Source organism: Ruditapes philippinarum, unplaced genomic scaffold (genome assembly GCF_026571515.1).
Source record: "Ruditapes philippinarum isolate M1 unplaced genomic scaffold, ASM2657151v2 ctg6093_1_1_1_1, whole genome shotgun sequence".
Taxonomy (NCBI): Eukaryota; Metazoa; Mollusca; class Bivalvia; order Venerida; family Veneridae; genus Ruditapes; species Ruditapes philippinarum.
In genome coordinates, this window is record NW_026857264.1 from 24,721 (window position 1) to 39,263 (window position 14,543).

The 14,543-nt window shown below is 35.5% G+C and overlaps 1 protein-coding gene across 1 annotated transcript in view; it reads right to left on the minus strand.

The window, feature by feature from the left end:
- LOC132749225 (uncharacterized) overlaps positions 1 to 14,543 on the minus strand; it is a gene marked incomplete at its 5' end in the record, with an annotated part of 29,676 nt that overhangs the window by 8,704 nt on the left and 6,429 nt on the right. The window contains 3 exons of the mRNA XM_060738943.1: positions 2,382 to 2,618; positions 2,870 to 2,931; positions 6,896 to 7,345. Of these exons, the coding sequence (XP_060594926.1) occupies positions 2,382 to 2,618; positions 2,870 to 2,931; positions 6,896 to 7,345 (749 nt within the window). The remainder of the gene's footprint in view (positions 1 to 2,381; positions 2,619 to 2,869; positions 2,932 to 6,895; positions 7,346 to 14,543) is intronic.

The window sequence follows — 14,543 nt, forward strand, 5'->3', positions numbered from 1 at the left end:
ATCGAGATACTGAAAATATCGAAATAAAAATATCGAGATAAAAAAATATTTCCAATATAGATAAAGAAGGAAGAAAATCGGGACTTTCAAAATTTCATCGAAATATCGAGAAAAGCGATGTCGAGATAACGATAGTTGACTGTATAAGCTTTCTATACTCAATCCTGAATGCAATTTATATACTATAATTTTGTTTGTAAATATTGAAGAATAAATATTGTTTAACCAAATATCTAAGCTCTGGCTCTTTAGGTTTTGTAAAAGATGATTTTATAAATTTTTACTTAATTTTATCAATATTATTGTAACATAAGGAAAATGAATAACCCCTTTGGGTGGGGTAAATTGACCCCAGAGCTTTTATTTGAACAAACTTGGTAGAAACCAATAAGAATATTGTTCATGCTTGATATCTAACATCTAGCTCCTTGGGGTTTTTAAAAAGAAGATTTATTAAGTTTTTACTATATACATATAAAGAAAATCAATAACCCCCTTGGGTGGGAAAATGAATGACCCCCTTGGGCAGAACCAGCTTTGACCCCAGGCTTTTATTTGAACAAACTTGGTACACACCCATTAGAAGATGTTTCATGCTTAATATCTAACTTCCAGCTATTTGTTGTTTTTTTAAAAGAAGATTTTATTTTTGTTTTTACTAGAAATATTAAAATCAATAACCTCCTGGGGCAGGCAAAATTTAACCCAAGGGCTTTAATTTGAACAATCTTGATAGACACCTATTAGAAGATATTTCATGCTGAATATCTAAGCTTTAGCTTTTTGGATTTTTTAAAAGAAGATTTTTAAGTTTTTACTATATACATAATAGGAAAATCAATGATCCCCTGAGACAGGGCCAATTTTAACCCAATGGCTTTTTTTAAACAAACTTTTTGACACTCACTAGAAGATGTTTCATGCTTAATATCTAAGCTCTAGCTATTCGGGTTTTTTTAAAAGAAGATTTTTCAAGTTTTTACTATAGTCAGGACTCAATACATCGGAATCCATTATACTGAAAAATTCAAATAACGACAGTGAATTGGTGGGAACCAAATTTTTTCAACGTTATTATAATCCTTTATAACGGAAAATTCGTATTCCGACTCCGACACAATAAAATTGGAAACCAAACATGTTATTTTCTATACAATCAGTACCCGTTAAACTGACACTTGGTTAGTCAAGCACGCGTATAAAACAAAAGCCGCAAGGTGTTAAAACAGGTATTGTAGCTTGGTCAGTTGATTGTTACACATGTTGTTGTCAGCTGAATTTTGTTACACTTGCCAAATTATGACAACAAACAGTGTGCAATCAATTTTTAAAGATTTAACTTTTAAAAGTCCTATCATTGTATGTGCTTTTTATTTTATAAAGTTTAATCATTTTCATAAAAATCTTTAACTATATAATAAGTAGTTATTATTTTAATGATGTAGTTGTATTATGTGTCCGATATGTAATGTGTGTAATGAAGTGAACACATAAACACAAAAATCTTTTTCATTAGATGTTAATTATAGATCTAAATACATAATGTTCAGATACCAGTGAATAAGCATATCATTACATGATGAATGATGAAATTCAATATACTGACAAATTTGATATACTGACATATCCTTTGGGAACCAACAGTGTCGTTGTAATGAATCCTGACTGTATATACATGTAGAGAAAATCAATGACATCCCCCCGCCCCCGGCAGGGGCTAATTTTGACCCCAGGGCTTTTATTTCAGCAAATTTGGTAAACCCTCCTTGAAAAAGATGTTTCATGTCAAATATTTAAGCTCTAGCTATCAGGATTTTTTTTAAAGAAAATATTCAAGTTTTTTTTTTCAGTTGCCATGGCAACCTGAGTTCTGATTGGAATAAATTCTTTGAACAATTTATACAGGTGACCAACAAAGAAATATTCCTGAGAAGTTTGGATGAAATTGGCTTAGTGGTTTATGAGCAGATGTTGTTTAAAGTAAAAGTTAACAGACAACGAACGGACGAACGCCGTATGAAAAGCGATTACAAAAGCTCACCATGTTACTTTGTGACAGGTGAGCTAAATATTAAGCCTAAATTACATTGAAAACAAAAATAAAAGAAAATTAGGCCTCAAATTAAGAACAAAAATTAAGCCTTAAATACTTTAAAGAACAAAAGAACCCTCAACAAATCCCTTTACAGAATGAAAACAGAAGAAAATGATACATCCAAATAACACTTCAAAATTATAGAAAGAACAAAATAGGCCAAAGTCCTGTAATGAACACAAATGAAATAAATACCAAAATTACACCTCAAAATTTTTACAAGGAGCAAAAATAAACCCATAAAAATAAGAATTAAACAATTTGTGAGTAAAAACAAGAAACTAACCCCTATTTTCTGGCAATGTTTCCACTCTGGTATGAAACCAAATATCACCTTCTGTATTCCATTTTTAGACATGTTATATGACTGGCACATAACAAGTTCCCAAGGGTCTAAATATTCTTTATCTTTAGAATGTAATTCCTCTTGCAACTGTTCACCACAAGCTTCACTCACAAGTTTTGAGACAATGCCTCTTGACAGATCTAGATCCCGGGAAATTGCTACAACTATACAGTGTGCCTGAAAAAAGGAATACAAGAGGCCTATGATGGCCCTTAATTGCTCAACAGAGGATATGGTAAACATTGACACGATTGAATTACATGTATCAGGATATTCAATGCGCTTGCCATTCAGTTAAACCAAGAAAAAAGGACAAACATTAAAATTGTAAACAATAGCAAGCAATTAAAATTTGCTCAGCTCCTTAGGTTACTGTCATGGTAAGGTTTACTTTAATGGGAAAATAGGTGTGGATTTAATATACTTACTCCTGTCTCAAGAATAGATTTCTTTTGTATCTGTACACGTAAGCTTGGACTGCTAAATAAGCCTGAAATTGAATTTCATATCATTATAGAAACAAGAGCCGGTTGAACCGGGTGATGCTCCCCGAATAGGTTTTGGACACAGGAAGTACCTCTTGTTGTGTCAGAGTTATGTCACAGACAAAGTTCAAAGTGTAAAAACAACCCAAATATTGTGCACGACACATTGTCTCAATATGGTGATCATTTTTGTGAAATAGTTGTAAAATCCGATTTCAAATAACAAAGTTATGCGCCTGACATTATTTTGCTGCAAGGTCATGCTGTGACCTTGACCTTCAACGAAGTGACATAAATGTTGCATGCGACACGTCGATTCAATATGGTGATCATCTCTGTGAAATAGTTGTTAAATCCGACTTCCAGTAACAAAGTTATGGGCCGGACACGATTTTGCTGCAAGGTCATACCGTGACCTTGACCTTCAAGGTAGCGACCCAATTGTTGCGCGCGACACAATGTCTCATTGTGGTGATCATTTCTGTGAAATAGTTGTAAAATCCGACTTCAAATAATGAAGTTATGTGCCGAACACAATTTTGCTTCAAGGTCATGCTGTGACCTTGACCTTCAAGGTAGCGAGCCAAATGTTGCGCATGACACACCATTTTAATATGGTCATCATTTCTGTGAAATAGTTTAAAAATCTGACTTCAAATAAGGAAGTTATGGGCCGGACACGATTTTGCTGCAAGGTCATGCTGTGACCTTGACCTTCAAGGTAGCGACTTAAATGTTGTGCATGACACGTCATCTTAATATGATGATCATTTCTGTGAAATACTTTTTAAATCTAACTTCAAATAGGGAAGTTATGGGCCGGACACGATTTTGCTGCAAGGTCATGCTGTGACCTTGACCTTCAAGGAAGCGACCCACATGTTGCACACGACACATCGTCTCAATATGGTGATCATTTCTGTGGAATATTTTTTAAATCCGACTTCAAATAACAAAGTTATGGACCGGACACGATTTTGCTGCAAGGTCCTGCTGTGACCTTGACCTTCAAGGTAGCGACCCAAATGTTGCGCGCGACACGTCGTCTCAATATGGTGATCATTTCTGTGAAATATTTTTAAAATCCAACTTCAAATAACAAAGTTATAGACCGGACACGATTTTGCTGCAAGGTCATGCTGTGACCTTGACCTTCAAGGTAGCGACCCAAATGTTGCGCGCGACACGTTGTCTCAATATGGTGATCATTTCTGTGAAATATTTTTAAAATCCGACTTCAAATAATGAAGTTATGGACCGGACACGATTTTGCTGCAAGGTCATGTTGTGACCTTGACCTTCAAGGTAGCGACCCAAATGTTGCGCGCGACACGTCGTCTCAATATGGTGATCATTTCTGTGAAATATTTTTAAAATCCAACTTCAAATAATGAAGTTATGGACCGGACACAATTTTGCTGCAAGGTCATGCTGTGACCTTGACCTTCAAGGTAGCGACCCAAATGTTGCGCGCGACACGTCGTCTCAATATGGTGATCATATCTGTGAAATAATTTTAAAATCCGACTTCAAATAACAAAGTTATGGGCCGGACACGAATTCGGGACGTACGTACGGACGGACGGACGGACAGACGGACGGACGGACAACCTGACGACTATATGCTCCCCCGAAATTTTTCGGGGAGCATAAAAATGTTCAGTAAAGATTAAAATTAGGGATGGCAACTAGTAACCGGTAAACTGAGTACTCGATCGGACGTTCGAATATCGGTTAACGAAATTGATATTCGATTACTCGGAAAAAAATATATAATTTATATTTTTTAACGATTTTGAAAGATTGGTGTGTCCAATTAGTTCAGAAATTCCGAGATATGCATGTATCTTCATAAATACCTGTTCAATGCAATCAAAACATCCTTGCAGATGTGCGAAAAATATATCATAAATTTAACAAGGCGATCAACAGTTTGACACGTGCACCTGTGTCGCTTATGTCATCCAGCTCTTATGATATTCAATTTCCTTTAATTGTGTAACAGTTTGTAGCGGAAGTAACTGTTTTGAAAACAACAAAAAGCCAATTGCTATTACGAATGTAAGAATAAAGGTAACTAGTACTCTAAGACCCCTTTTAAACTTTTGTTGCCGCCGATCAGTCTATATTATTTCAAGACAAACTAGAACTATCACTAAATGTGATTAATACCCCCACAAGACTGCTTCGGAAATGAGGATGTTACTAGTAACAGAATACCTTGTAAAAGAATTGAAATATAGAGTTATGGTTGTGGGCAATTAAAGATAGTTGTGGTTCTTATATGTTGCATTTCCTTTCAATGTGGTTGGCCATTGATGAAGTTTAATTGAATTACTCTGTAATAAGTCCAGAAAGACAAAGAAAAGGAACAAAGGGCAATAACTCTATAAATACTGAAGATAGAGTTATAGTTCTTGTGCAATGCACTTCCTCTTATTGTGCTTGACCATTGTATGAAGTTGTTTTCAATTCCAACCAGTATGTTTTAAGTTATGCTCCTGACAAGGAAAAGTATCAAAGGGCAGTAACTCTGTATTTTGTCAAAATGGAGTTATGGCTCTTGTGCACTGCACTTCCTTTTAATGTCCTTGACAACTGTATGAAGTTGTATTGAATTCCAAACAGTAGTTTTCAAGTTATGCTCTGGACAAGGAAAAGTAACAAAGGGCAATAAATCTGTAATTAGTCAAGATGGAGTTATAGTTCTTGTGCACTGCACTTTCTCTCAATGTGCTTGACCATTGTATGAAGTTATATTGAATTCCAACCATTACTCTTCAAGTAATGGTCCGGACAAAAAAGGCAATGGAAAAGTAACAAAGGGCAATAACTCTGTAATTACTTTAGATAGAGTTATGGTTCTTGTGCACTGCACTTCCACTTATTGTGTTTGACAATTGTATGAAGTTGTTTTGAATTCCAACCAGTAGTTTTCAAGTTATGCCCCGGACAAGGAAAAGTAACAAAGGGCAATAACTCTGTAATTAGTCAAGATAGAGTTATGGTTCTTGTGCACTGCACTTCCTCTCAATGTGCTTGACCATTGTATCTGGTTATATTGAATTCAAACTATTAGTCTTCAAGTTATGGTCTGGACAAAAAAAAAGCAATGGAAAAGTAACAAAGGGCAATAACTCTGTAATTACTTTAGATAGAGTTATGGTTCTTGTGCACTGCACTTCCCCTTATTGTGTTTGACAATTGTATGAAGTTGTTTTGAATTCCAACTAGTAGTTTTCAAGTTATGCCCCGGACAAGGAAAAGTAACAAAGGGCAATAACTCTGTAATTAGTCAAGATAGAGTTATGGTTCTTGTGCACTGCACTTCCTCTCAATGTGCTTGACCATTGTATGTAGTTATATTGAATTCCAACCATTAGTCTTCAAGTTATGCTCCGGACAAGGAAAATGCAACGGACGTCTGGACCGACCGACCGACCGACCACCGGGTGACTCCTATTTCCCCCCCCCCCAACTTCGTTTTTGGGGGTATAAAAAGGTATATGAACTGTTATACATGTTTTAAACTTGATATTGCATTAATTAAAACCTTGTAAAATATAATGTTTTGAATTAATTTTAATTAATTTGTCTCCCATGCAATCCTATTTATAGTTATGAATTCTATGAATTTAAATAGAAATCGAAAGTAGCATGCGGACGGTGTTGATACTGTGAGATAAACTTTGAAGATTACTGGAAATCATCCAAGTAATCGAGTACTCGATCGGAAAAATGACCGAGTACTCGAGTATTGATTTTTGTATTTGTTGCCATCCCTAATTAAAATCTTAAAAATCCTTTTTAGTACTAAAACCAACATAGGTTAGGAAAAGTATCTTTTTTCAGTAACATCCTCATAAAAAAGGTCTTTTATGCACAATCGTAAAAATGTAAAAACCACAAAATTACATCTTAATAACAAAAGAAGAAAAATATTTAAAAAAGTTCTGAGATAAAGTTTACCTTTATATCTAGGTGAAATATAACGTCTGACATAAGGGGCAAACTTGAGGGTACTTATATAATCAACCTCCTGCATCCACCTCTCAGCTTCTGTCTTCACACCAAATATAAGTTCAGAATCTGGCATATTATCGTAGAACTGTGTTATGTCTTGAAATCCATCAATAATTGCCTCTAACTTTCCTACCAAATTTGTGTCACTTGTGGGTAATGCAAAGCCAACTCTGAACAATCCGTTCCTAAACATCTTACCAAATATGTTAGCACAAGACTTCTGTAGGTCTTTAGATTTAATTAATTGAGTGGTCTGTATTTTTTCAAACTGGCCAACTTCTGATGTCACAAGGGCAACATATTTGTTGCATGGGTACTTCTCAGTCAATACCAGTTCTTCTGAATATCCAAGTTTCTGTGTTGATTGTGTGCTGTGCACATCATACATTCTTATACCTTTTAACAGAAAATTATGTTTCAAAGTTTCCTTAAAACTAGTTTTCTGTAATAAAACTAGACAGTTCTAGATCACTCTGAGATGTACTGCTACTTGTACAAACAGACATAATTCTTTAAATGCAGAAGTAGGTTTCTGTGTCATATTCAAGGTTATTCAATAACAAATCTTGATTTCATTTGCTAAACAGAACCGGGTGGTCCTGGTAAAATTTTACCTGAGGGATATGATTTAAACAATCTTGATAGTACATACATGTATAATAACTGCTAAATATGGTGGCTGATTTGTGCCATGTCCAATCAACAGGTTTTTGGGGCAAAAATGCAAAAACACAAAAATACTTCTTTGCGTGGCGGGGCGAAAATTGCAATTTGGACGTGTTTTCACCCTGCCACATAAAAACACGCCATAAGATTCTATGTATCATGTTTTTAAAACAGTTTGTTGTATGATGTCTTTACAACAATTTGTCGTATCTTTGCTTTACGGGGCGAAAACCAGCCACATGACAAATCATAACTTTATTGCGTGTTGACCTTTCACCCAAGAAAATATGAAAAGTAACGTGTGTTGTATTTTGTGCCTGGCGCCCTGCCACACAAAGAAGCAACATTGCATTTAATTGTTAACCGTTTTTTTTTCTATTTTATATATCTCAATGTTTACAAATACAGTGAAATGTGTATTAAACGCTCACGCAAGGGAAACACCCAAACGGTTGCTTAATGAAGCGGTCTCTTTAGACAAAGCATGATATAAAAGTCAAAATTAATAAATGACATCTTTCTTTTGCGGTGGGAATGCTTTTCAACTTCATTTATATAAATGTTGAATAAAAAGTATGCTCCAATAATCTAAATGGATGTTTTAAATGTAAACTAGAAATGTGTCATCATGCCACGGATGCCCCCGCATGCAGCCAAAATTTCAGATGTTATAATATTTAGTTCCAAATTTGTTTGCACAAACTATTTTTTTCATTTTAAGTTCAAAGCCCTTAAAACTTTTCAATATTAACACAAACCATTTTCATACAATGTTCAAGGCACTGAAATTATTCAGTCTTAACCTTTTAAAAATAGAATATTGCATATTTGTAGCCAAAATAATGGCTACATACATTTATACAAAAGTATGAGTGTTGAAACTGTAAGTTCAAAATTTTTCCAACATTCAGGAAAGATAAGTTTGTCCAAAATCATTGAACCACGACCAAATTCAAACTTAAACTGCTTATTCTTAAGATGTATCAGATTCTATATTATTTTCAAAGTGAAAGGCATAACTTTGCCAAAAAATCATCAAACCATGAAGAAATTCCAACTTCAGACCTGCCCATTCCTTTGACATATTCATATGTCAAATTTGAGTTGAATATGTAACACTGTTGGGTAGATAATGAACAGAAACTGTAAATTTCATATTATTTTCAAAGTGAAAGGGGCATTACTTAGCCAAAAATCATTGAACCATGACCAAATTCAAACTTGACCTGCGCATTCCTTTGACGTATCCATATGGCCTGGGAATTCCAAAAACATGTCCATATGTCAAATTTGAGTTGAATGTGGGAGATAATGAACGGAAACTGAAAATTTCATATTATTTTCAAAGTGAAAGGGGCATAATTCTGCCAAAAATTATTGAACCATGACCAAATTCAAACTTGACCTGCGCATTCCTTTGACGTATCCATATCTCAAGTTTGAGTTGAATGTGTTGTACCTTTGGGGAGATAATGACAGGAAACTGAAAATTTCATATTGTTTTCAAAGTTAAAGGGGCATAACTCTGCGAAAAAACATCGAACCATGACCAAATTCGAACTTGACCTGTATTTTCTCATGACATATCCATATGTCAAGTTTGAATTGAATGTGTTGTATCCTTGGGGAGATAATGAACGGAAACTGAAAATTTCATATTAATTTCAATGTAAAAGGGGCATAACTCTGCCAAAAATCAGCGAACCATAGCCAAATTCGAACTTGACATGTATTTTCTCATGACATATCCATATGTCAAGTTTGAGTTGAATGTTTTGTATCGTTGGGGAGATAATGAACGGAAACTGAAAATTTCATATCATTTTCAATGTAAAAGCGGCATAACTCTGCCAAAAATCATCGAACCATGACCAAATTGGAACTTGACCTATATTTTCTCATGACATATCAATATGTCAAATTTGAATTGAATGTGTGCAACTGTTCTTAAGATAATGAACGGAAATTGATGATGACGGAATGACGGAAGGACTGAACGGCCATTACATGGCGGGGGCATAAAAAATAACTTTCTGATATTTATTGACAAAACAGTTTTGATCCATTACGTGTTTGTTTGACATTTTTCCAGAATTTTCTAACTTCTCTGTTGTTTTTCCTCGTCTCCAACACAAAAACCCTATTAGTGAAGATGTTTTCTGTTGTGCATTTTTTTATTTTAAATAAACAAATTATATCTAATTGTTACAATTTATTTACTTGCTGATCAAGTTCAAGGTTAATTCAATGCTGTCTAAATGTCAACAAGCCAAGCGTATACACCATCTCAGTAGGGGCCAAGCATTCCATTGTTTATTTGATATTATAGGATAATACACGCAGGGGCGGATACAGAACATGGTTTCCTGGGGGGGGGGGCTGACATATAGGTGTAAGATTTTGACAAAAATAATGCAAGAGGCGAATGCAGCATTTTTATAGCTCATTTTGGCAATGTACTTTGCTTATACATGTGTACAGTATACTAATGTTTTTGTAAATATTCAGATGGTATGGAATTAAGAAAAATATTTGTAAATTACTACTAATTGGGGTGGGCCTGGGAGGGGTGTCCCCTCCCATAGACTAAGAAAATTTTGAAATATGAGGTTGAAAATGATGTTATTTCCTTGACTTTCTAGTGCTGTTTATGGTACTTTTGGATGGTACAAAATAACAGCACACTTACCAATGTATGTGCGACCGTTGATTAAAATTATAAGATACAAACACTCGATCAATTTACTCATCTGAATAAAAGACGATTTTCCTAAATAAATTGTTATTAAAATACTGCCTTTCTATTGTACAAAAAAAACTTCAAACACTAATTAATAATAACTAGAACTGCCACTATCATGGCGTGAATACCCCCGCATACCACTTTGTCAGAATCAACAGTGGCCATTTAGAGCTCAAGGACAACCTCCCTGCCAAATCTGAGGTTACTAAGCCAGTGCATTGCTAAGTTATGTATTCTACATGCTTCAAATGTGAAAATGTCAAAATCAATACATTGCGGACAGGACATTCTTTAGCAATTAAGAAGAAAAGCTTTTTTTGTCAAGGTCCCTGTGACCTTGACCTTTGACCCTGTGACCTCAAAAATCAATAAGGGTCACCTTACAGTCATGATCAACATCCATGCCAAATATGAAGACTGTGGGTCAAAGGAATCTTAAGTTATTGGGTGGACAAACTTTTTGAAGTCAAGGCCCCTGTGACCTTGACCTTTGATCCAGTGACCTCAAAATCAAAAGGGGTCAACTACTAATCATGATCAACATCCATGCCAAATATGATGACTGTGGGTCAAAGGAATCTTAAGTTATTGGGCAGACAAACTTTTTGAAGTCAAAGTCCCTGTGACCTTGACCTTTGACCTCAAAATCAATAGGGGTCATCTACTTATCATGACTAGCCTCCATGCTAAATATGAAGACTGTGGGTCAAAGGAATCTTAAGTTATTGGGTGGACAAGCTTTTTGAAGTCAAGGCCCCTGTGACCTTGACCTTTGACCTGGTGACCTCAAAGTCAATAGGGGTCATTTACTTATCATGACTAGCCTCCATGCCAAATATGAAGACTGTGGGTCAAAGGAATCTTAAGTTATTTGGCGGACAAGCTTTTTGAAGTCAAGGCCCCTGTGACTTTGACCTTTGACCTCAAAATCAATAGGGGTCATCTACTTATCATGACTAACCTCCATGCCAAATATGACGACTGTAGGTCAAAGGAATCTTAAGTTATTGGGCGGACAAGCTTTTTGAAGTCGAGGCCCCTGTGACCTTGACCTTTGACCTAGTGACCTCAAAGTCAATAGGGGTCATCTACTAATCATGACTTGCCTCCATGCCAAATATGAAGACTGTGGGTCAAAAGAATTTTAAGTTATTGGGCAGACAAGCTTTTTGAAGTCAAGGCCCCTGTGACCTTGACCTTTGACCTGGTGACCTCAAAATCAATAGGGGTCATCTACTAATCATGACTTACTTCCATGCCAAATATGAAGACTGTGGGTCAAAGGAATCTTAAGTTATTGGGCGGACAAGCTTTTAGAAGTCAAGGCCCCCTTTGACCTTGACCTTTGACCTAAAAATCAATAGGGGTCATCTACTAATCATGACTAACCTCCATGCCAAATATGAGGACTGTAGGTCAAAGGAATCTTACGTTATTGGGCGGACAAGCTTTTTGTAGTCAAGGCCTGTGTGACCTTGACCTTTGACCTAGTGACCTCAAAATCAATAGGGGTCATCTACTTATCATGACTAACCTCCATGCCAATTATGAAGACTAAGGGTCAAAGGAATCTTAAGTTATTGGGCGGACAAGAAAAAACCGACGGACGGCCGGACAAGCTGATTCCAGTATACCCCCCTTACAACTTTGTTGTGCGGGGGTATAATAATATTCAATAAGAATTCTCTCCATCAATAAATCCATTTTAGATTATGACTATAGAGGTCAGTACAAATTTAAATTTTATTTAAAATATACTACTGCCTTAAAAACTTATTAAAAGCAAATGACCAGTCTTTTCATCTTAATAAAAACTTAGTAAAACTAGTTATTTAAATGTGATTCCTTTAATATTATCTTCTTTTTTTAAATTCGCCCCCTTTTTAATTTACAAATCATAATATTCAATTTCTTAATTATAGGGCTTTCCCAAAGAAAATGGAAAAACAAAAAAAGTTAAATGTATGGTTTACTATGTAACACATCTATTTTCCACTATTTGTGACTATTAATTTCATGAGTCCTTTGGAAAGTAATAAACCAATCAATTATGCACTGAAGTCATTCAAGCATGTTGATAGATAAAGATCTCTGCCAAGCCCCCAGGCAGGAGATTAACAACTGGATGACAGCAATAAATGTTTTGATAAGGGAGTACACTACAGCCAATAAAGTTTGAAACTGACAAAAATATATTTCAGCCCAGCTGCAGGTAAACGTATCTTTGGGCAGAGCTGGGGGGCTGCAGCCCTGAAGCCCGGGCCTGAATCCGCCACTGTCACGTGTCACGTCACGCGTATACTTTACTTCATTTGCATATGCTATAACAGTTTGGGAAATAGAGTTTTTACACATTTATAAGTTGTGTTTTGATTGTTGACACTTGTGACATTATAAGGCGACATTCTCTAAAAACACAATTACTTGACAGGTGAAATGAAAAGATTGATATCAATTAGCTGACTAATTAGCGGTCACTGGTCGGGTTGAGCAATAGTCGCTTAATACATTAAAGACATAGAGAGAAAATGATCAGGGGGAATTTAAGTGGTTGCTGAAGACAAAAGTCGCTTAATACATGTGGTTCGCAGCATGGACAAGTTAGTTTTTTATTTATTTATTTTATTTTAGCAACAACATAGATCACAGTTACATAATAAGATATATATATAAATAAATATATATATAAAATAACAGTTTATCCAAATTAAAATATCATTTCATATTAATAATAAATAAAACAAATTTAGTTAATGACTGAGATCAGATGAGGCATAGGATAAATGTATTTAAAAAAAGAAGCAAATGAATAAATTAATAAAATCACATTTCAGGTTAAGACTACAATAGTCAGAATTATAATTATCACAGAATATTGTTTAAAGTTACTGATAAACATGATATAAAAGAAGTAAAAGAATTTCAATAAAATTTCAATACAAGGGTTTTGTTAAATAGTGATCTATGGTTACAAGGATAGCCCATTAAGCTGGTGTGCTTATTTCCAATGGGGTCCTGTTAACCAAATAGATGGAAACAAGATAAAACCAGAGAGACATTCATTCCTCAAATAAAAATAGACAATGGGATAACCTTCAAATTATTCAATCACAGTAGTTTTGCATTATCACAGAAAGAAAGGCACAGGAAAAAACAAGATATGTTTGTAAAACATGTATGCCCCCTATCAGCAGCCAATTAGTCATGTGATAAGGTTATTATGACTTCTGACCCAGTGATCAAACAATTAATAAGGGTTATCAAGTATCTACTGGTCATGACCTTAACCTTTGACCCCTTGACCCAAAACTCAAAAGGGGTCATCTGCCCGTCACGACCAATCATCATACAAAGTTTGAAGTTCCTAGGCCTAAGCGTTTTAAGTTAATTGATCGGAAACCGTTTTAACATACAAGGTCAATGTGACCTTGACCTTTGACCCCTTGACCCCAAAATCAATAGGTCATCTGCTGGTCATGACCAATCACCATACCATGTTTGAAGTTCCTAGGCCAAAGGGTTCTTAAGTTATTGATTTGAAAGCATTTTTACCTACAAGGTCAATGTGACCTTGCCCTTTGACCCCTTAACCCCAATATCAATAGGGGTCATCTACTGGTCATGACCAATAATCATACCAAGTTTGAAGTTCCTAGGCCTAAGGGTTCTTTAGTTATTGATCGGAAACCGTTTTTACCTAAGAGGTCAATGTGACCTTGACCTTTGACCCATTGACCCCAAAGTCAATAGGGGTCATCCACTGATCATGACCAATCACCATATCAAGTTTGAAGTCCCTAGGCCTAAGGGTTCTTTCGTTATTGATCGGAAACCGTTTTTACCTACAAGGTCAATGTTACCTTGACCTTTGACCCCTTAACCCCAAAATCAATAGGGGTCATCTGCTGGTCATGACCAATCACCATACCAAGTTTGAAGTTCCTAGGCATAAGGGTTCTTTAGTTATTGATCGGAAACCGTTTTTACCTACAAAGTCAATGTGACCTTGACCTTTGACCCCTTAACCCCAAAATCAATAGGGGTCATCTGCTGGTCATGACCAATCACCATACCAAGTTTGAAGTTCCTAGGCCTAAGGGTTCTTTCATTATTGATCGGAAATCGTTTTTACCTACATGGTCAATGTGACCTTGACCTTTGACCCATTAATCCCAAAATCAATAG